General features: G+C 41.3%; 3 protein-coding genes across 8 annotated transcripts in view; 2 read left to right on the plus strand and 1 right to left on the minus strand.

The window, feature by feature from the left end:
* Positions 1-15112, minus strand: part of PRKCA (protein kinase C alpha) — a 160788-nt gene extending 145676 nt beyond the window's left edge. The window contains exon 1 of the mRNA XM_057418673.1: positions 14691-15112. Within this exon, the coding sequence (XP_057274656.1) occupies positions 14691-14719 (29 nt within the window). The 5' untranslated portion in view covers positions 14720-15112. The remainder of the gene's footprint in view (positions 1-14690) is intronic.
* On the plus strand, positions 12061-18993 carry APOH (apolipoprotein H). Of its 2 annotated transcripts, XM_057418676.1 has the most exons (8): positions 12061-12219; positions 13372-13548; positions 13993-14089; positions 15434-15510; positions 16061-16249; positions 16825-17004; positions 17497-17694; positions 18589-18993. In XM_057418676.1, exons 1-8 carry the CDS (start codon positions 12156-12158, stop codon positions 18657-18659), a joined length of 1053 nt encoding a protein of 350 aa, XP_057274659.1. In that variant the 5' UTR covers positions 12061-12155; the 3' UTR covers positions 18660-18993. The 2 variants fall into 2 exon arrangements, with proteins under 2 accessions (XP_057274659.1, XP_057274660.1); XM_057418677.1 differs by lacking the exons at positions 13993-14089; positions 15434-15510.
* A 3787-nt stretch (positions 18994-22780) lies between these two features.
* CEP112 (centrosomal protein 112) overlaps positions 22781-23724 on the plus strand; it is a 183394-nt gene continuing 182450 nt past the window's right edge. For all 5 annotated transcript variants that reach the window (XR_008973402.1, XR_008973403.1, XM_057418590.1 and 2 more), the window contains exons 1-2: positions 22781-22933; positions 23363-23553. Coding sequence is in view for 3 of the 5 variants with exons in the window: in XM_057418590.1 (XP_057274573.1) it covers positions 22801-22933; positions 23363-23553 (324 nt within the window). In the remaining 2 variants the exon portion in view is untranslated. The remainder of the gene's footprint in view (positions 22934-23362; positions 23554-23724) is intronic.

The raw sequence follows: 23724 nt of genomic DNA on the forward strand, positions 1-23724 counted from the left end.
TTTTCATTTGGTTTCTACCTATTCTACACACTTCAAATCTCTTATTCCTCTCCTGAGGAAATGGATTTTTCTTGCCTTAATTAACTTATGCCAAAGCATGAAGAGCACTAAGAAACATTTTGTTCTCTCATTAAGTGTTCTATCAAGAAATATGGAATGTATTTAGTTCCATCCCTTTAGTGCTGGATTACAAACAGCTATTGAAACTGGAGATTCTGAACCACACGCAACTCGCATTACATCAGATTTGGGGTAATCTCTGTATTTGGTTATTCCTTAAAATCTCACAAACCTGCTGAATCATCTTGGATTCCTGTTTCTTTCCTGAGAGTAACCCTGCTCAAGATTCATCCACTGAAACATAGTCGAGTTGTCAGTTCCAGGCTCTTAGTTCCAGCACCAGGAAATTGTTAGGCCCCGGGGAAGAGCCAGACAACACCAGTCGTGACATACCACGATCACATTAGGATCACTCTGCCTCTGTAAAGCAACCGTTTTATCTCAAACCTAATGATGATTTGTGCATTGTGATTATACACATCAGCCAAGAGAAAAAATCTGTTATGTCTGCATCAGTGCTCTGACGAGCATGTAAACCACTACCACACAATCATCCCTGACAGCATATAACTCCTCTTACTGCTGTATTTCGAATACATACCACTTACACAGTGCTTTTTTGTAGCTATATATATATTAATCTTGTCTTATATCCTTATATTCAAATGTCAAGAATTGTCACGATGACCAAGATACTACAAGGAGATACTGTGTTTCATTCACCAGGCCCTTCTGGTACTTGCTATTGTAATATTAGCATCCTCTTGCTGGGGGGCTTTTAATTGCTTAGCCACCCATTTTTCCTACTCTGCACTCAGGTCCTGTGGGTGATGCTGCTCCTTCCTCTACACATTACTGGAGGAAAGATGTCTGCCACCTCTTCTGAGGACACACATTCCCCACCAGCAGCCCATGACTTGTTCTTTAGCTTAGGGTAGTGTTTGCAATTTGTTTCTGATTCAGGCCATGTGGACAAGGAGTCAGCATGATTGTTGTTTGTGTTCAGGTTATTAAATCAGAGCACCAGCTTTTCCAGTCTCCTGGCAAGCAGCTTCAGTATTCCTGACTCCAAAGTGCCATTTACAGGGTCTTGTGATGATAAATTTACTCCTATATGAATATGTGGATAATCTCCTAGAGAGTTCTTCCCCCATAGAAATTCCCATTGGATGGCTAATGAGGTTTTTTCTCTGAAGAATCTGATTACTGCTGTGACAAGCATAACTTCTCAAGCCTGTTCTATATTTGCATCAATACCATGCCAGGTCTGTAAGTGCAAGCATCTGTGTTCATTCTGAAAGAGGCTTCTCAGTCATTCTGCTGCCTGTGAAATGCCTTCTCTTTTTACTCATCTGCTGGGTCAGCATGTTACTGCTTGTATCATTTTTGGATCAAAAAGCAATAAAAAAGTGTCTCCTTCCTAAAGGAAAAGTGTCTGGATTGTTCTGGCCCTATTCACGTGTGCTGCACTGCGTCAACTCAAAGACAAAGCCAAGGAGAACACCTTTATCAAGTTCTTTGGCAGTTGTGGCCCTCTTTTATTATTTCCTGCTTGTGAGAAATACTCAACAAACAGGAGTCACTTCCTGCTTGAGACCTATAAGGAAGTCCACAACCTAATTTCTCCTCACATTTCAAAGCAAATTACAACCACTTCCTTTTCTAGAGAGTTATCAGAGCGAATAGCTATTTCCCAAATCCCCTTTAGGAAGGATAACGTGATCGTTGCAAACCTGCTGCCTGAAAATGATTTGCTTCACTCAGTCTCATTTTCCAAAGGAATTTCCATACAGTCAGGTTATGAGGCATTTCTACCAGGAATACTGATTTGCCATAATGAAGTCAAAAGCAATTATCAGCTTCCACTAATAGAAGGACTTCAGAGTAGGAATTCAGACGCCAGGTTTTCCTGATGTCTTTGTCCATGCAGCACATACTTTGTTTGAAATCACCTAGAGAGTTCAGTATTGAAGCTCCCGTTCATAAGTTTGTCATGTTTTGACCAGTAATTATGGGATAATGCCCACTACTCCTATGGGTTTTCCTGGTCCTACCACACTTTATTAACACACTGTTTGTTGTTTTCACCCAGACACTTTGGCAACAATATTTCCTAAAGGTTTCCCTCAGAAAAAGGTAGGATGTCCCAAATATATATATATATATTATAATATATATATATTATAAATAAACACACTTGTGTATTTGCATGTCTGTTATCCCAGTGGTGAGAAGGAGGTAGAAATGTTTTTCTCTGTGTATCAACACCAGTTTCTGCATCTTTTTGTGTCTTTCTACATCTGTGCGCTTACAGTCTGCACAACTCTACCTGTGTCTCTGTATTCACACTGATTCTCTGCCCTTTTCCCCTCAAAGTTACCCAGATTGCAGGTTGGGAAATACTGGGTTATTAGATTTGATTAGTAAATTATCTCGCAGACAGCTTGCTTGCACACAGTAGTGCTAATGTGAAAGCCTGAATGTATGTATTAAACTATGGTAAAAAAGAAGACTAAGTGCAGAAGAAAAGCTCTATGAGAAATGAAATATCACAGAAAAATATATTTCAGAGAAAACCTGCTGGAAAAAAACTGGTATCTTATAATAACTAATAACTAATACCATAATAACTAAACATCTAATAGTAACTAATCATTTGCCAGGGTTGAAATTGCAGATCATTGAGACGTCCTAATCAGAAAAATCCTGTCTCCCTTTGTGACATGTAAATGATGCCATTATTCCAACTCGAGTTTTCTGGAAATTGGTGCCAACCCTATTCCTCCTGCAGACAGCTTGTAGCTGCCTCTGAATTATTCTCACAGCAGTTCCCCATCGAATTGGAAATAAATGGCTGATGATATACAGAACGTTGCATGTAAATACATCTTTTTTCAGTATCAGTGTTCTCATCAGAATAGTGAGTGACAACCTATTGCTTTCTTTTCTTATATTTCAGGGGTATTAGGAGCACAGTAAAATATTTCCTAGTTTTATAGCTGAATCAGAGCTTGAATGCTGTTCTGCACTGAAATGCGATGGGGGTCCTTTGGGATGTTTCATGAGGTTTTTTCTCTTTCTAGATTGTATAAATAAGCATCTCTGCCTCAGCTGGAGGATTTGCTATCATTGTTGTTTTGCAGCTTTTGTCCTTCCCACCAGCAATCACTCTGGAAACTTTTGAACATCTCTACCGAAAAGCAATTCACATTCCTTTGAGTGCATCAGACCAATTCTCTTGTGTAGGCAAGTTTTCAGTCTTTAACTGTATATGGAAAAAAAAGCAGACTCAAACTTTGAAATACGAACGAAGCACTGAGAGGACGCAGAAGAAAGAACAAACCTCTCTTGTACCAACTGAACAAGGGAGCCTTTATTATTTATTCAGGGAAACATGGCACACAGATTTGTAAGAAACAAAGTAGGTGGGTTTTGCCAGAGACAACTGAATCCCAGGAGAACCAAACACAGGAAGCCAGTGCTGGTGCAGGATGGTTCCACTGGCTCAGGGCAGTGAGGAGGCCTGGGAAAGACCAACAGTGGGTGTTACTAACCACAGACCTCAGGCAATGCTCAGAAAGTGAGAGATTCTTAGGAGGAAGTACCATACCTGCTTGCCCTTTTCTCACTTCTTCTTAGGTGTGTGCCTATGGTCCCTGTTACAGACAAACTGCTCGAGATGGGTTAGATGGGCCCTGCCTGAACCAGCATCAGCACTTCTGTGGCCTTCCTTTTTTAATGTAATTAAAAAGGATATGTGATATAGCACTACCAGTTGATGAAAAGTTACCCTCCAAACACTGTTTTCCCAGTCTTTTTACATTAAAAGGATGAGCTAACATGGAGGGTTTAATTCTGCAGGTAAAAGGAACTGCATACACATCTATAGGCGATCCCCTGAAGAGTAAAATATGTCTACCAAAAACCGGTTGGGATAGCAGAGTCACTAAGCCATTCTGAAGCCTTTTCCTGATAGCCTGATGGACTTTCCAGTGCGCTTTTCTGGCACTAAACTGACAAAGAGTAAATTATGTTATACTGCTTGTTTGCTGGAAAACACCCATTTTGGAATACCAGCACGACTAGCACTAGGTAGCTCCGTATCTATCTGCTATCTATCTGTCTATGGAGCTATCTGCTATGCCTGGATGGCATAGCAGGACAGCACGTACAGTTTCCTTATGCTAGTCATGGGCCATATCATCCCACTGGCACTGAAGTCAAAGTGCACTCTAAAATCTAAGTGCACCACTGCAATATGAACAGAAAGTGGTATATTTTATTTACCATATTCCAACATAGCTTCTATTGAAAGGGATGACAATTTTGCAAGAGTAAGCTGAGTTGAATTTTGCCATATGAAGCTGAAGTGTAAACAGGCATTATATATATTGTACTTGAAATTACTTTTGACAGCTGAATACCATTTACCACAGATACAAGAAATAGTAACTTTCATGTTGCATTTGAATTATTCTAGAGAATAGATGAGAGAGGCAAACAAAATCGTATCAGCTGGAATATACACGATATTCACTCCTCCTTTTGTGCCACCATTATATTATGACATGTTGACGCAGAGAAAGCAGAGCACCATTTTCAATGGTCTGATTTCCAATTACACCACGTCCGTCTGTGCTCTACACAAGTGTTTACACTTATGGAAACACTAATAACTGAAATGACAAGAGTTTGGCTGGACAAACACAGCTTTAAAATGTTTGTTTGCTTTAGAACTGAGAAGAGAAAACACTGACGCACAAAACCAAGCTGACACTAATTTCACAAACACCATTTCAAAACCCCAAAGTGGCAGTTAACTGAAAGATGAAGCCTGGAAAACCTCTCTGCCACAGAGATGTAACACGAGGAAGGATTCTGTTTCTTAGCATTTAAGTCATTCGACTCCCCACTGGAATTTTCATTTTCCAAAAATCCCAAGAATCTGTCCTTTAATGACAGTACTGACTATTTTTGGTCCTTTAATCCAGTATTGTGGATTAAAGACTGGAAAGATTAGCAGACTAATACATATCATAACAAGGGAACATCTCCTTAGGTTGCACTAAGAAGTCTCATGTTCCCATTCCGTTTCACAAGGCATGATGACCTTAATAGCCCAAACTGCTGTTTGTATGTGAAGAAAATGCTAAAGATGCTTAAAATGCTTTTGTTCCAGAAAACGTAATTTTAACACTGAGACATTTCCCCTGCAATGCTGCTGAGGAAAAAAACCTGGGGCAACATTCGGCATGTGCAAGTGCCAATGGAATTTGCTCCAGAGGTATTGTGTCTGACACCGAAAGAGGAGAGATTTAGATTAGATACAAGGAAGATATATGCCTTTCCCTGTGAGGGTGCTGAGGCGCTGGCACAGGGTGCCCAGAGAAGCTGTGGCTGCCCCATCCCTGGCAGTGTTCAAGGCCAGGTTGGACACGGGGGCTTGGAGCAAGCTGCTCTAGAGGAAGGTGTCCCTGCCCGTGGCAGGGGTTGGAACTGGATGAGCTTTAAAGTCCCTTCCATCTGAAACCAGTCTGGGATTCCTTGACTGTGTCACGTCTGTGAGACAAGAGCGAGGCAGCTTGCTTTCTGCACATTTTCAACTTGTATCGTAAATATTTTGCACTTTGTAGAGTACTTGGGATCTGTTCTTTCCAAAACATCTGGGCTTCTCTTTTCAAAACTTAGATTTACAAGAATGTCACTGATATCAGTTCTGGCAATGCTTGAATGATTGCAACCCTATTTCATTCTGTTGCCAAAATGCTGGCAGCATCTTTGTGTCTCCCTGTGCAGTGAAAAATCTCCATGTGCCATGAGTACAGGGACCGGTGATAGCTATTTTTGTTATTTTCACATAAAATTACAAAATAAATGCAAAGCTCCAACAAAACCCTGGCTGAATCCTGATGCAGATTACAATGCTAGAATCAGAACTTTCAGAGGTACACACACATGTGGGGATGGTCAGAGCAGCTGAGAGGCTTTCTGGAAACTGAAAGAGCGAGCTGCATTTTCCAAAGAAGCCAATATACCAAAAATGTATTTTAATAAAGTGAGCTCTCTAAAAACCATGGCCTTCATTTAGTTGTCTAAATAGAATTTGAGCCCTTCTGAAAACATGATTCCAGTTACTGATACTGGCCCCTTCAGAATCTGCTTCCTCTTAGAAAGGCTTCGCCCTGGATTTATTGCTGGAGATTAGAGGCTGTCACAAAGGGAAATCAGTTTAGCGAGATCTCCCTCCTCTCTAATGGTCCCCACTATAAAAGGACCATATTCTGTGTTACAGTGGGAGTCTATTAACAGGATCCAGATGCAGAATAATGCTATGTCACGAGCATCAGCCACAGGCCACCTCGGCAGAGGTGTCTGAGGAGCTTCAGCAGCAGTGTGATTTTTCTAGCAAAATCACTCCAGACAAACCGATCTTCCCTATTGCGTTAGCCCTAAACTCATCCACTCCTGTTTAAATATTCAAGAACACTCCTAAAAATCAGCCTGTAAAAGTCAGTGGCCTTCCTTCTGGATCCCACATTTTGTGACATTTTTAGTCCCAAGGCTACATTTTTAGCTTTTTCAGGCTTGTCAATCAACAGTGAAGTGAGGAATTCCGCTTGTTGGAGTACACTTGCTAAGAACAGCAGATTAAAAAGACATGAGGAAAAGTCAGAATCAACCATTTGTGTTGAGTAATAAAGATTGGGGAAAAAATCCTAATCCTCTCCTTTTGTTAATTGCATATAAATGGATTCAAATCATGCATAAAAACATTGATAAAGTCCCATTTAAAAAAGCCCCAAATGAAGCCAGTGACAATACTTGCGCTGGCTTGGGAAGGTTTTGGGTTAGACCGTAAGGGAGATCAGTATCTACTGTTTGATTACACTGTACAGGAGCTGAATCACAAAGAAGGTAAATTTATTCATCTGGAACACTCTGGACTTCTGCCCAGAAAGAATTTAACAGATGATATCCACGGGTTAATAGAGATCATAGGACCTATCTAAATCGACGCTGTCGATTTGTTAGATGATCCCAATGGATGCCTCTGACACAGCCAAATACATCAATTCTAAGCTGATTTTAGACACATACACTTTTCAATGAAGTTTTTAACGTGGATGAATATACCAAAAGCTTTCCTGCTTGTTAATCCTCTTATCCATCATTTGGGAAAACCAAAGAAGGCAGTGAATAAATCTGGTGGTAGCTGGGCTTTCTGACAGCATCATGGGCGCATGCCAAGGGAGGCACAGGCAAGTGAAGAGTGTTCTCATTTTCCCTGAGGAATCCTTTATTGTGAGGGATGGAGTCATTCTAGGATGACAGCTAGCAAGGATTGCTCGGCTGGATCACAAAGTGGTAAAATGCCAATGACAGTTCTGTTGTGCTGAAAGTGTAAAGTGCATTCCTGCAGCACACGCTTCCCTTGGAGAGCCTGCATCAGCTCCTGACCAGCTCTGAACTCTCCCCAGCTTGTAAACAAGATGACAACCTGAGGCAATACATATACATACATAGAAATTAAAAACCCCAAGGCCAGATGCTGCTTTCACAGCATGTGGCATTTGGTTTAAAAGGAAGCAGAAGGATAATAATGAAGATAATCCTGAAAAGTTTGTTTCAAGCTTGATGAGAAAAAGAACAGTTTGGCTTGAGCTTGGAGAGCACCCTGTCTTTACTGACCTTGCCATTATGCTGGCTGGCTGCTTCCTTGAGTGCAGTTGTTTATCTCTACATCTCTGCTGAGGGAAAAGGCAAAAAGGTGGGACAAGGCAGAGAAGGGTGAGAAGGTCTGTGTCCTTACTCTGCTTTTATGTCGGCATCTCAAAAGTTGTCCCTCGCAGATCTGTTCACTGTAGATTCAAACTCTCAGAGAGAATAATTTTCCCCCAAGGCTTCATAATGTAACATTCCCCATGAAGAAATGTAACAGAGGATTTTTTAGACGGGGTTTTGATAAATTTACCAGAGGAACAGACTGTTTCACAATATTTAGGTCGCAGTAGGACTGCAAGAGAGATTCTCTGGATTTTCTGTGCAGGAAATGAGAAGGCGGAGAGGGGGAAGGAGATTTCAAGTGCTCTCTGGTTTTGTACACTGTGAGTTTAATGTGTGTGAAAACCAGAACACCTTCATGCCTCTCTCTGTGAGAGAATCTAGGCCTGCTATAACCCAGAGAATTTGTTAATGCCAGCCCTCTGATACCTCAGATTAATGCAGGATTGGGTATTTTCATACTACGCTTCCTGTAAACTGGTGGGTGCTTAAAAGTGATTTAAAGTCTAGGACTAAAATGAGAATTATTTTACTGACTTCAGATAAGACATCCTGAAACATCAGTGCCAACAAGCACTGCAGTTTGCCCCTAAAATATGTTCCTAAGTGAAAATAATCTTTACTTATGTCACCAAGACATAAGGTTCTTTCAGGTCACTGTCTTGTTACTGTGTGCTTACTTCCAACATCTCCAAACACATGATATAGAAACCTTCATTGGAAAATAATACACTGCAAATGGATCTCGGCTTCTGGCTGGCTATTATTATTTTGCTCATAATAATATACCTGCAAACCATCTATGCATTAAACATGAAATGCAGGTGATATAAAACAAGTCAAAATGGTCTCAACTTGTCCAGAACCAAAAGCAATTCTTTTTATTGGAGGCTAAAAATGACTCAGTTTACCTTCTTACTTTTTGTTATCTCTTTGGTGCAATGGAGCACTCACTTCAATATTGGATGTGTTGAGTAGAGGTGATAAAAATGTTTGTGCAGTGCATAAATAAACTTTGAACAAATATTAATAGAACTATCTTGGCAACATGAAGGCTAATGATTGGACCCATGACTTAACACCTGCTCCCACAGAGGAACATGGATACGTCCGTTCGCCATCTGGCCATCACCTCTTCATACTCCCGAGGAGAAATGGGTGTACACATGAAAACCCAGCAGCTGACACGTGAAACAAAAGGAACAAAAGGAATCTGAATATCTTATCTTTGCAGTAAAAAGACATGATTGTTGGTCCAAGTACAGTCCCAAGGCCAGCGTTCATGTCAGAAAGAGTGCCTCAGCAAGCAAGTGCTGGCACATAAGGGAGAAATGCATTCAGGCCTCTCTTCAATATTCTCCCTCAGTGTCCCTAATTAATACATTCCTGTGGATTTGAGAAACACCTGCACCTTAAACTGCCTGTGTCGTACATTTTCTGGTTGGAAAACAGCCACAAAATCTTGAGAATGGTGAGTAATGCAGCCCTGACACTTGTTTTTGGAAGGAGAGGCTGCAGGAAGCCTGTGGCAGGATAGGAGGTGTGACCTACCCTACGCTATCAGGAAAATTACTGCATCAACTGGAGGAGCAGAAAAACAGATTAGAGGAAGGACATAAGGTCTGGCTCATTAGCTGAGGAACTGTTACCTCGCACTGACCTTCAGGCTGTCTTGTTCTTGCACACTTTTTGCATATCTCCTGGAGAGACCAATTCCTGTCTGAAAGTCTTTGTCTACCTTATTATTTTGTGTCCTGATTATTCAATGTCTTTTCCTATTGCCATGGCAGCTCCAGTTGACCCCGGTGTCAATGAATGCTGCTGCCGAATAGACTGGTTTTCATCATAACTTTTCTTTTAGCATCCCTTTTGCTCCTTCGCTTCCCTATGACACTTTCACTTCACTTCTAAGGCCTTTGCTGGCTTATCCTCTTCCTCTCTCTTACTCCTTAGTGAAACCATGCTGATTGGCCAGTGATGCTGGTCTTCATCATTTAATTGCTGTCTTTGCAAACACACTCTCCTGATCTCTGCTATGCTGCCCTTTGTATTTTTGTCTGGGCAGGATTACTTCTGCAAAGCCAGTTTGTTCACACCCCTCCTGCATATTCTCCTTTCAGGTGATGCTAGCACAAACCCAGGTAACAACTAGACTGCTGTGATACTGATACTCTGTGTATCGCCCTAGCTGACATCATCTCAGGGTGTTCTCACACTATGTGCTCTGCTTGTAGCTACCATTTCTTGTGATAGTATTTATGTGTTCACTAATGAAATGAAATTTGCTTCATGATTTGGTTTTATAGGAGCTATAATACTAAATAGCACATGTGCTAAAGGAGTGGGTTGGATTTGATGGAAAATTAGATGATATATATAATTGCATATTATCACCAAATACAGAAAGAACTGGGTTGGTTTGCTCGTGCTTTGCCAGGGTGATTCCATACAATAATAATTATGTCTTCTCCGGTTAATGGAAAAGACACAGCTATTTGTAATATACACTTTCATGTTTGCATTGCAGAGAAATACATTTGCAGAAAGAATCACAATATTGGCAGTTATTATGCAGTTATGTGAAATGCATACTTAAATATTCATTCCTCTCAAATCCACACACAATTACTCAGTTTTGCTTCCAATTTTAACAGCAGTAAAGTCATCACACACAAAATCTATGGAAAAATTCATGTGTATGTAATTTAACCCCTTTTTCCCCTCCTCTTCTTCAAGTACAATAGAAAACTTTTCAGTTCACGTTTACACCTGTATGGTACATGGTAGAGTACGTTCTGCCATCTGCTGAGCACAGTGAGAAATGCTCGTATGGTCAATGTTGAAATGGATAAAATTGTGCCCATTTATTCCTGGGCTGTTTTAAACATAGAAAAGAATGTAATCAAAGTAGCAGGCGGACCTGAGGATGGATTTAAACCAGAGGCAAGAAAGTTCATTACAGAACTGCAGTCTGTTGGGAAGGGAAAAGATAGTTGTGAAATTTTGCAGAGGAAGAGAAGAGGAAGAAGCAGGCTGGGACAAATGGGAAAATAATCAGATGTAGACACAGAAAATGAAATCAGGGCTTCTTTTCTGCTGATTTAGCAGTGGAACTCTGCCCTTTGGCACTCTGTATTTGGTAAATAGTCTGAGCAGGACATTGCAGCATTGACTTTCAGAGAAGATTAGTGTGTTCCTGATCTCTTAATAATGTTGCTAAGAAGTGTGTTTTAAGTGGAAACAGAGAAACTTTCTAAAACAAAAATAAACAAACTATTTCAGATCACAGCAGTAAGAGTTTGACATAACCTAGCTGCTCGTTAGAGCTTCAAATGTCCCTCACTCCCCCTCACAGGCTGTGAGTCAGCAGGGGAGGAGGATACTGAGATTAGAAACACCAAACTGCGGAACAATGATTACACAAATGTTATTTTGGTTGCACTTCAGATGCTCCTGCAGTTAAAAATCTGCTAAATTAGGAGAACTGCAGTGATCAGAACCTCAGCTGGTACCTGTGGAGTTTTGACTCGATAATCCCAAACTGCAGCGCCAAACCTAATACCCAAAAATATGATTGAAGTCTGACTGCCTTGTCACACATAAGCACTGTCCAGAATCCCTACTTCACTTTCCCTGCAGCGCTGGTGTTGTGAGCGCTGTCTCTGCTGTTTTTAGCTATCTGTTAGTTGAAACATGCTCATTGATGATGTAAGTCTGTTCAAACAGGGCCCTGAAGCCTGAAATTTCAGGTCAGGTCTAATGTAATATAAACTGGCATGAAGCTGGTATCATCAGTTATGATGAGGCATATGACAATATAAGTGTCACTCCAACAATTATTATTTTGCCTTAAATAGATTTTGTTAAAACTCTCAGGAATCATAGAAATACATGCTCAAATGATAAAACAAGAGTTTCTTGGTGACAGTTCTATCTGATCCAATGTCATATTCCAAATATCCTCATTCTCTAAAGATATTGGGAAGATAATACTGTTTTTTTTCAAAACGTGATGGTTTTGAAAACACGAGATGCTCTGCAGTCCCAACAGGAGATGCTCTGTAGACACAACGGGAGAGGAGAGGTTTTCAGCAGAGATGGCTTTTTGAATCCCTGCATTATGTACCAATGCAACATGTGATGGTTGTTTCATCCTTAATTACAAGCAATACAAAGAACCTTTTATCTTCTGTTTACCAGGACGGGAATAAATACAAAGAGTTAATATGTAACCATCCTTTTGTGGGTGCCTTTATTTTTAAGGGAAGAAACACTGGCCTGAGGGTCATTCGGGACGCTTGTGGGCCGCAGCAATGTACTCCCTGGCACTGGTGGTGTGCGCCCTGGCTCTGAGCCACTGTTCTCTTGCAGGGAAAGGTAAGAGTCTTCCACTTTCTAAGGGCAATGCTATTCTCAAGTGTGAATGATGGAAGCTGGAAAAAGCAACAGGATTTAAAAGCTAACTTTAGACAATTCTGGTCAACTGCTTTGAATAGGAATTTTCTCTGAGAGCTGTAACCTCTGGGGTTCTTTTTTCCCTCCCTTCCATTCCTTCCTCCACCCCTTCCTATGGTGAGGTGAGATGCTGTATACAAAAGAAGAAAATGGAGGAAAATGAAGAAGTATTGACGCAAGTTGTGGAAACCAGGCTGCCTGCAGGCCGAGGGGCATTGTGTGTGCCAGGAATTAACCCTTGCCCTGTTCCTATGCCCAGCTCACCTCGTTTTCCCCTTCACTACAGGGGTGGCTTCGCACAGATCCTGCCTTGCTTTTCTCCTTCTTCCCCCACACCAAAGGCTTTGGGCACTGTTTCATGTTCTCTCTCCCTCTCTTTGCCATTCATTTCTACAGCACAAGCTTTGGTCCCTCTGTTCTCTCCCCACAATCTCAGCAGGAACATCTCTCCATGTCTTCTGCAGAAGCACAGTCTGCACCCTCCATTCCTCCCTCGCGGCTCCCCTCTTGTTCGCACTCTCTGGGTGATGCGTTGTTCATGCTGTCAACATGTGAAAGCTGTTTTGGAATCAGAACTGTCTAATGTAACCGAGTGCCCCAAGAATAGAAAACTCAGGGGAATCAGAGAAAAAGAAATTTAATTAAGAAAAAAAGTCTGATTTTGGGCTGACCCCACCAAACTAAGATAGATAAGAAATGAAATGTATTAGTTTGTTCTAAGTCCCTCTCACCTTCTTTTACCCATTCTAATTTACCATAACTGACTCACTTTGCAGAATACCTTCAGAAATCCATTTTGAAGCAAAAGTAAAATTCAGTACAAAAAAAGTGACACAAAATCTCACTGGGGCCATTGATAGAGCTACTGAGGAGAAGAGGACACATTTCTTTCTGGCTAAATGCTTACAGCAGCCATGAGCCATGTCAAAATGTTATATACCTATAGATTACAGAAGGACAGTATAGCTCAGTGCAGGAACATATTATAGCATAGAAACCTGTGCTTCCAGTTGAGAAATAAAACCAACTCCAGTTTTCTGCCCAATTTCTTGTAAAGCGTCTCCTTTCCTCCAGTCTGTTCCAGACCACCACAAGTGCTATTTGCCACCATTGATGTAGATAAAAGCGTGTATGAAGTGGGTGAGGAAGTGGAATATACCTGTAGGCCTGGGTTCGTCCCCAACAATGGCCAGAGGAAGTACACCTGCCTCCCGACTGGCAAGTGGCCTCTCAACACGCTGCTGTGCCTACGTAAGTAAAACCAAATCAACCCTACAAGTAACAGGGGAAGGCTCTTCCCATGCATGTCCCATGCTGTCCCTTATAACTCTGCTCCCTGATGATGAAGGTTGGACCCGGACAAGGTGAACCTTGATCTGACTCGGCCCAGCAGTTCTTATACTCTAATGACATATACCAGTTGATAACACCTGCATTCACTGTATCCCTCACTGTTCATTTTTGTCATTTCATTGCACAGGATTTATTTTCCTCAAATGCTAAAAATTATTTAATCACAAACACTTTGAACCTGCTGTATTTTGACAGACATGTAGAACAACTCGACTTACAAAATGTAGTACACAGAAGTGGAGAAATGTGAAATACACCAGGACCCCTTCATTAGCATCTTGTTTTCATTATCCTCACACCTCGTGAAATAATATTATCCTTTTTTTCATCTTTAATTAACAGCAAAGAGATGTCCCACTCTTGGACCCTTGCCGCATGGAAAAATTGATTTTGTAGACCTCCACTATCAGAGTTCTATAAATTTTTCCTGTGAACCAGGGTAAGAGTTCCCTTCCTCATGCTGTTGAATAAATAACCTAAATCACAGTATTACATTCTAGTGTCACCTGCTGCAGTATTGCAAACCAGGGAACTTGGAGAACCACACATAAAACCCCACCTCCACTTCACATATTAAAAAATGAAGCATATCTGATGATCCTCCTCTGTTTGGTCTTGGCTGTAACATCCTAAAGCTTTGCTACTCCAAAGCAGTGTCTTACAGACATGGAAAACACTAAAATAGCAGAGTTTTTAGGCAAAGATCTATTCTGGACTGCTGTCCCTGCTTTTGAAATCCTCTTACATCGTAAAATGAAATCCTACAGCAGGGAGAAGATAATCTCCATCTAAATTGTTATGCTGTTAGGCTCTGGAGACTGAGAATTTTATTTCTATGCCTTTCTGAGCTCAATACACGAAAACATGAGGTTAATCCTACTTCAGTCCCTGGAGCAATTGCACTTGTACTCAAGGCTACTTGTTAGCTTTAGAAATGAGGATGCATTCAAAGAAAAACAGTTCTGTTAAATGCAGGGAAATATTTGATAGTAGCATGCAGTGCATTTTACTTGGGTAACGAATGAATAAACAGTGCTTACCTGTGAAGGCCATAGGTGAGACATAGCATAGAGTGCACTGAACAGTATCAACAGCCTCAACTGCCTCCTTCTCCTGCAAAAGATGAGCAAGGTAAGGAATAAATAAATTCAAGTATGACACCACATATAGCAATGGGACTTGATTCAGTTTTGCTAACTGTAATTCACTGGCTTTTAGCTGTGTGATATTGAAATGGTAGATTCACTATGCAATTTAAAACTCAGAATGAGTGCAAATAACGTAAGTACAGAGGATGGGAGAGAAGCATTCAGAGTGCATAGGGAAATTAAATGGGGCTATCTGGCACTAAAATAATGCACCTCAGTGACTTTAGCTCTTAAGAGTGCTTAGACCTTTGCAATAGCTTTATCTGAATTGCCATAATTAGCTAGGAATTCCTCCCAAGAAACCATACAATACCATACAAGACCATACAATAGCAATCACAGATCAATGTTCACTCCTTACATATATCCACAGTACTAATTCATTGTAGAAATTAATATACAAGATGGAATATATAGTTCAAACAGCAAAGTATCAAGCCTTTTGTCTGGATACTTCAATACTAACAGTTTTGAATCTAAATTCCCTTTGAGGTCAGTAAGTGCTAGAACTAGAGAAGGATTTCAACTGACTCTTAGGTCTGTTTATGAAAAAAGGTAATGTTTCTTGCAAAGAACAACTTGATTCCTCTCTGTGGTCATTAAGCTTCCTGATAATCAGTTCTTCTTGTTTTCAGTTACAACCTTGTCGGGACAAGAATAAGCCAATGCATGGCAGATGGAAAGTGGAGTGGAAGTCTTCCACAGTGTCAACGTATGTGTTTAAACACTAAAGAACTTCTCTGTCATTACAGAAAGATTCCTTTATGTTGCTCAGAATTACATATACTCTTATTTAGAGGCCTCCCATAGGGCCATGCAAAAAAGGAAAAATCAAGAACTCTGTGTGTTTGGTTTCAGATGTGTGGATTCTAGTTTTAGAGAAATAGGGTTTAAAGGTCTGTACAAAAGGCAGGATCAGGGATGCTATTTACAGCCAAATGTAAGATGCTTATCCACTCAAATTCATTCTCCCAGTGTATAAAAAGAGGACATTGTCACGACTTTCCAACTGTTCCAAGTGGCTTTGCTATAACCTGTCCTGCATAAAGACTTCACTGAGAAAGCAATATACTGCATACTATTGTCTGAAAAAATACAGCAAAAATAAGGAATTGCATCCTTTAAGACTTTTAATCTGATTTTTTTTTTCATAGCTACACTTCCACAACGGGCAGTGTGTGTCAGTTTGGTTATAAGTCTGTTGCTCCTGTTACTCTAGTAATACTTTATCTTTGAACTTTTATTCCTATGTGCTTTTCCAGCGGTGACTTGTGCACCTCCCTCGCTGCCTGAATTTTCAGTCCTTTCTTACCGTCGCTCAAAACCTGGAAACGTTTCTCATTTCCTGGACACAATTACTTTTGAATGTGTGCCTCCCCTTGCACTTATTGGGAATGAGACAGCCACCTGCATGGCCAATGGGAACTGGAGCAGTATTCCAGAGTGCAAGGGTAAGTGATGTACTTCTATCAACACCTAACGATATTCCCTAGAATGGTATATATAAAACTGTGTGATTTTAGTTTTACAATTGTGATTGCAAACACAGAATTATTCTGGAAGTCAGACTCGTGCGTGCAAGGTGATTGTTAGCGAGATTACACGCAATGTGGGATTGACAAAATATTTGCTGCAGGTATAAAGGTTATATAAACAAAACCTGCTAAATGTAGTCCACAGGGGAACAGGGGCCTGGCTACAGAGCACAGGGAATGTTTTATTCTATGAAGTGGAATTACATAAGAAACAGAAAACCTTACCCTTAGTCCTAAGAACTTCACTGCTTTCAGTGAAGCTGAAGTTTTTGGATATACATAGTTTTTGGTCATAACCACAGATTGCAATAGGTGTGTATTTAAAACAAGTAATATTTAGTTATGATGGGGTTTAAACCATCTTCCTCTGGCTGTGTTTCCCTGTGCAAGAGGCTGAAATGAACCACCATGACAGTTTTATGTAGTTTTTGAAGTATACAGTGTGTCTTTTGGAACTGCAACACTGATAAAGCTTTGTTTTTGTACCCCAGTTGTCACATGCCCCACTCCAACAGGAATAGAAAATGGATTCTTGGAGTTTGTTGTTCGTAGAACATACCACTATAATGAAAGTGTCAGCTTCGGCTGCCAGCCCAGCTATGTGCTGGAAGGACCTAAGCATTCCCGGTGTGAAAATACTGGAAACTGGTCCACAAAGCCAACCTGTAAAGGTAAACATATACTGTCTGTTAGAAACCACTATCAAACAACTTACATACATATAAAGAACACTAAATGACCACCACACTGACAGTGAGCTACTACTCCTTTGTGCAAGAAGACACGGAGGAAGGAAACTGAGATAGTAATTTGAAGGCCACTGCTAACATTGAATGTTGTATGACATGATGAATCTGAATTAACTTCAACAACCAGCCATGTACCTTTATTTTACCTGAGTGTTTCCTCTCCTTTTCCTACGTAGTATAATTAGGAATTTTACTGAGGCTGGATTTTCTCTGGATACTTTTGACCACATACTTGAGTATCTGAATTTCTTTAGAACTGTCATACCAGCAGAAGTACTTTCTATGTGTGAAACACATTATTTTCTATTCCCAAATTTCACTTGTACAGATTTCTGATGGGATCTACCCTATCCTCTTTTCAAAATAAAGTTCCAATTATCCTTACATGCTGCTTATATCCGGATTGTTTTACAGGACCATGTAAAATACCCGTGAAGAAAGCTGTAGTATTATACAATGGTGAGAAGAAAAGAGTTCAGAATGACCTTAAGGATGGTGTTCAGCATGGTGAAACTGTATCCTTCTTCTGCAAGAATAAAGAAAAATCCTGTGCCTATACCGTACCAGTCCCATGTGTGGATGGCAACCTTACTCTCCCTGCCTGTTTCAAAGGTAGGAGCTAGGCTGATCACAGAACAGCTTCTGTTGGTGGAATAACAAGCACTTCAGCATGGGGGGCAATGTCATAATTCATCCTCAAGCCCTATTTGGCTAATTCATCTGCCTTGTACTAGAGCTATTGGGTATTTTGGAAGAAGTGGCCTGAGTGAAGGAGAGAATGCACAGCAAGACTTCTTTTGATACATCAGAGCCCTGCTTTAATTCCTGTTCTGTTCTCAGAAGGTGTTATATTTGGAGGTCTATATTTTAGGACCTATATTTTAGGTCTAGCCCAAAGTAAAATATGTAAAGTATTATGGGTTTTCATGAAGCCTTGGATCAACAAGTTCTCTAGGGGTAAAGAGCCTGAGCACTGCTGCCGCCTTGAGAACCTGCCATATTTACTCCTATTCTGGTGACATATGACTATGTGCATAATTCCCACATTATGCTGATTGGTAACACACTGGTCTGACTCTAGACCAAGAGTGTTACGAAGCAGCTAAGAGCTGTAGTGAGGAATTGCTGCTGGAGGAACTGATTCAGGGGCATGCGGGTGTTTAGAATAAATAAACAGACTAAATAGTGAAGTTTGTTAACAAGAGGAAATGCTTGGCATTTCTTTTATCAATATTCCTGGCATAGAATAGCCCTTGTAAGTTTTATTTTCCTTTTAAAGAAGTGAAGGAGAAGCACAGCCTATGTCTGATGAAAAAACCTCACATTTGGCATGGATTCTGGTGGATGTAGCTTAGCCTTCCTTAAAATAGAAACTGAAATAGTGTATTTCTTCTAGTGGTTTTACTCAGATGCAAAGGTTGATTGCCCACCTAGGAGGGTCCATGAGACCTGTTGTTTTCAACTATCACATTTCAAGAATATAACCCAAGTTCTTGTTTTCAACAGAACGTGGCTTTTTTTCAACTCTTGTGAAGAAGGACCCATCAGACATGAAACCATGTGAAGATCAAGAATGAATCTCAGAGAAGCAATACAGTATGAATTTTCTGCCTTACTGAGACAAAACATTATATATAAGAGAGGAAAACTTAGGTCCTGTGAGTGTAAATTCTCAAGTGAACTCCAGACTCTTTGCCAATGCATGCTCAGCTCTTTTCCCTTCCACCATCTCTACCAGCCTCTCTCGCAAGTTTTGCCACATTATTTCAGCCATTAATTCTCATTCTCTTCTCTTTGCCTTCCTCAAAACCCCTGCAGTGCTGCTTCTCTTTCCACACTTCCAACATTTACATAAACTGTAAATGACTTTCGGAACAGTAGTCCCTTTACAATAAAGTAATTTTCAGCCAATAGTGTGTCCTTTTTTAATATTAACTAATCATCAATCAAATCCTTTAGCTCTTAGCTGCTTTATACAGAAAGGCCAACCCGAAGTTATTAGCTGGGTTCCGATGCCATTACTGCTCCCCTGTGATAGGGAGTGGACCTTTAATTATAGATGGACAGAGGGTCATTAGCCAAGGATTTTCCAGAATTTACCCAAGTAGAAAGACTGAGATTTCCAAATGTATCCATCCGTGGTTTAAATGTCAATAGCATCAGATAAAGGCTTCTTTTACACTTAAAAAATCCCCCTATTTTGTTAAAAAAAAGTGAAAAATAAGATTATTTATGGTTTTGAGTTTTTAAATTCAATCTCCAAAGCATAACTTGAATCTCTTTTTATGCTTTTGAGATTCTAACCTGAAACCAGTGATTTAAACAGCTGTTAATTTTTACCACTATTTCAATATTACACAAGGCAACTGACTCCTTTAAAAAAAAAAATAATCGCACACCATTGAGCAATAGCAATGATTCCTGGTCATTAAGTAGCTTTGAAGTAAGCTGCACTTCTAATTTCATTTACGGTAGATCATTGGTATGATCCAGTCTGGCAAGTTTTGTGCTTATGTCTCTATTTCCATTGCATTTCCATGGTATTTCCATTGCATTTCCATGGTATTTCCATTGTATTTCCATTGTATTACATTGTATGAAAGTAATTCCATTCATAAAAAAAAATAATTATGATTTCTACATACTAGAAAGTGATAGAGAAATCTTCATTGTGCACTTACCATAAATTGTGTATGTGATAATAAATTGTGTATGCGGCTCCCAGCAGCAGTAAGTGATACAGTAAGCAAGCTACTGTTGAACTTTCCAAAAGGACAATTTACCATTACGATTAAAATACTTGTAAGATGCTACAGCTACTTTGAACATACTGGAATTATTTTACTATTGAAGGCTGCATGTGCATATTTTATTAGTATAGTAAAGTTTAGTAGTATAGTAGTCTTTTAGTAGAAGCCTTATGCTTCCTAATTTTAAGGAGAGATTGAGGGAGATTTTATTAAGTATTTCATACTTTGTCCTCATCAGCAACTTAATTCTCTAATGCACAGATAGACAAATTCATGCTAGCAGCTGAATAAAGTGTTTTGTTGGTAGCATGCAAGCTGTGTTTTGGTTCCTAACATGTTTAAGTGGGATCCTTGAATGCCGTTTGACTTACAGGCCAAGATATTCATAACTACTTTTAACACATACCTAAACCAGCTGGCAGGAGCCTATCTGTGTGGACATCTAGTCTAAATGTTGTGTGGGTACATCGCTGGGATCGGGATGTTCGGGACAGAGCTGAGATACCCAACACAGTTTAATATTAACTTGTCTTTCACAGCAGAACACTGGGAAGTTGCCGTAAGTGAAGTTAGCATGAAACACTGCAGAAATGCTATTTTTCCCCTGAAATGATTTGTATTTTATACAAAACCAGTTCCCTCAGGAACATTAAGATTTTTCCAAGCAAATTTCCCCAGTTTTTCTTACCTGTGCAGCAGCATAACAACTGATGGCGTCAGCTGGCTCTGCTTCCTAGCTGGATATGCAGTATTTGAATACTTGAAAGAATCACCCTTAGGAGCCAGTGTTCTTATGCTGAATTTATTATTTAGTCTCCTGCAGCAAGAAGAGGGAGGGAAAATGAATCTGTGACTTGCTAAGTCTTTGAAGCAGGGAGGTGTTTGTGAATCAAAACTTTATAGACATGAAAGCTTTTCTTCCAAAGTCTAAAAAGTAATGTCTCGCAAGTAGAGGTGTTCCAAAGGCTGGTACGAGTGAGTGAAATCTGCCAAAAAGATGTTTGAAAGAATGCCTTAAGCTGTGCTCGCATTACTTGTGGCAACCTGCTGAGACAGTTACAGAGATAAGAGAACATGGTAAAATGAGATGAAAACAGAAAAGTACTGAACGTGCTTTGCTTATACGAACATCTTTTTACAATTCAAATTGGGAACTTGATCTGTATTCTGGTTGGGACATCTATGTGTTCTATAGCGGTGTGTCTACAGGGATTCCCTCAGGAGGGCCACTGCACGTCAGAACTCAGCATGTCCCAGCCGCAGCCTTAGCTGGGGACAAGACCTCAGCTATTTCTTGCATTTTTAGTTTTTCTTTCTCTTTCAGATAGAAGCTATGCAATTGTTAAATCAATGCAGGTAGACTTCGACCTCTCTGGCCACCCTGTTCTGCATTAGTAAACAGCGCCAGAAACTGGATCTATTCCATCAGGAAATGTCTCCTGGAATACTGGTCCCCATTCTGCTCTGCCTCATGTTCTTTTCCACCGCAGAGCTGATTCTCAGCCGGTAGCAATTAAGCCAAAGAAACACATCTCAAGGAACTCAAAAGTTCTCTCCCGCTGCTTCTGCACCCTCACTTTCCCAGCCCAGGCTCTCCTGCAGTGCTGAACACTGGGTCTGTCGCTGTGCAAGGGACCTAAATCAATTTCATTACATTTCTGGCATGTCCCTTTTCTCCCTTGGTGCTCCCTCCTCAGGGTTTTAATGTGTGTACATAACGGAGTGTATAAATATTTAGTTATTTACACGTAAGTATACTTGGGGGAAGCGCTGGGTGATGATCGCACCATTCGGTGCGCCGGGCCTGGCCGGCACAGCCGCTGCTGGCCGTGTCCGAGGGGTATCGATCACTTCAGGCTGTAGTGAACAAGCACGGGCTGTGATTGTTTCCCTCCTGTAACAACCGCCTCCATCCCGGTGTCCTCTCTCAGACACGAGAGGTTGTTTCCGTACCGGCTTCGGGCCCAAACTCAGCCCCTCACAGCGGCAGCAGAGTAACGGCCCTCCCCCGGCTCCCCGCCTGGGGCCCGGCCGCGTCTCCTGGCGACCCGCGGGAGGCCGCGGAAGCGGAAACGCGCGGTGCCTGCGGGGCCTGCCGGGAGCGCGGGTGCGGCCGGTTTGAACTGCCGGCCGGGCCGGCTCAGCCTTGCCCCGCCGAGGGGAGCCGGGACCCGGCGGCCCGGCTCGCTTCCCCCTCGGAGCCGGGGCTGTGCGTTGCGGAGAGCGAGGTGAAGGGGGCGGCGTGTCCGGGGGCAGTGCGGGGCTGGGGTGCGGGACCGGGGGGTGGTTTGTGGCTCCCAGCATCGTTGTGAGGGAAGGGAAGTAGGAACGCGGTTGGTTTCCCTCCTGCTGAAGCTCAGAGGGCCCCGGGGCTCGGCCGGGAAGCGGGACCGGGGTGTGTCGGGGCTGTCTTGTCTGCCCCAAGGGAAGAGCCGCAGCGGCTGCTGTGCTGGGCTGAGATTGACAAGGAAGTGTGCCAGCGGCGAGCTGGGACGCGCAGAGGTGCATCCTACAGCGGGGAAGGCAGTGCCGTGAGCTGGGTTCAGGAGCTCTCGGTGCTCAGTTTCAGCTCTCCTTCGTTAATAAATCAGTTCTGACAACGTGTGTTGGTCCTGTTGCTCTTAACCCGTAGGTTTGTCATTGGTTTTCGTTCCCAAAGCGAGTTCTCAGAAGGAAAAGCTTACCAATGTGGCTATGAAACAAATGCCTGTAGGTGTTTTATGCAAACTGTGTGTAATTGAATGCGGTTTTGTGTGGTTGAGTATGCCTTTTCCAATCTAAACTAGCAGCTCTTGTAAGTGTAATTCAATTTCTTCCGTTTGCAATTAATCACTCTTATTTCTGTGCTTGTTTAAGCATAATGAAGTATTTAGGTTTATTGTCCTTACAGTTAAAAACACATCTTTGCATGGGCTAAGGTACAGACACTGAAGTGTAGTGGGGTTTGATCTTTTCTATTCCGATGTGAATGCTTTTGCAGGTTACTTCATGCTCTTTCAAAATGAATGGTGAAGAGGAAGTATGGGGAAAACTCGATGCAGAATTCGATCGCTGTGTTGTGGATATGAAGCCTCATGTTCTAAACCTACAGCATAGGTCAGGTAAATGTGGTAAAATGTGCATCAATAAAGACTTTTAAAATGGATGAAGATTTATTGTGTATTTCAAACAGAAACGCTCGTGTAAGCGATGTGTGGTAGTTAATGGGGGCTCTTGCAGCGAGTTCAGAGCTCCTGGTGACTTGTGTGTTCTGTGCTTACTAGGGATTGATTCTGAGCATGCTGTTTGTAGAAGTCATAAACCTCTGGTAAACGTGATTGATAGAAAATGTGGATGACTTAAATTTCAACTCTTGTTAAAGACTTTAGGTATTTAACAGCTTTTGCCTTTGGTTCGGTCGTTTGGGGGGGGGTGTTTGTTTTGCATTAGAAGGGAAACAGCTACAAAATAGGTGACTGGCTTCTGTTTTTCCTATGTGTTTGATTTGCTCTGGAAACGTGCAGTGCTTTTATGTGTATTTATATTCCTAGAACGACAAAGATGTGCCCTGTGGATTAAAAAACTATGCGAACCCTCTGGAGCGGGCACAGGAGTAGCGGGCAGGAAGAATCGGAACCTATATGCGAAACTCCTGCTCCACATGCTAAAGCGAGGTGTGCTGGAGGGTCCTTTTACACATAAACCAGAACCAGGAATGCTGAAAACTTTACCTTCGTACATGGTGAGTGTAGTTTCTTTATCAGACAAGCTTGCTTAAACATACCCTGTAAATGCTTTTGAGTCTTTGCTTTGGCATAAATGTGAAAACTAGTCCTGAATGGATGTAGGCATTTACATTGTATATCTTGTAACTGGTGTTGGTCAAATCTTTCAATGTGCAGAATCTTTTATT

The sequence above is a fragment of the Pezoporus wallicus genome, unplaced genomic scaffold (genome assembly GCF_028554395.1).
Source record: "Pezoporus wallicus isolate ANWC-B61680 ecotype Strahan unplaced genomic scaffold, APGP_CSIRO_Pwel_v1 contig_3710, whole genome shotgun sequence".
Lineage (NCBI taxonomy): Eukaryota > Metazoa > Chordata > Aves > Psittaciformes > Psittacidae > Pezoporus > Pezoporus wallicus.

Bases quoted from the DNA above. Each gene is read 5' to 3' on its own strand.
- APOH (XM_057418676.1), top strand. From the start codon at position 12,156: ATGTACTCCCTGGCACTGGTGGTGTGCGCCCTGGCTCTGAGCCACTGT. The intron at 13,549-13,992 runs GTAAGTAAAACC...TTTAATTAACAG, and splicing joins CAACACGCTGCTGTGCCTAC to CAAAGAGATGTCCCACTCTT. The intron at 17,695-18,588 runs GTAGGAGCTAGG...TGTTTTCAACAG, and splicing joins TCTCCCTGCCTGTTTCAAAG to AACGTGGCTTTTTTTCAACT.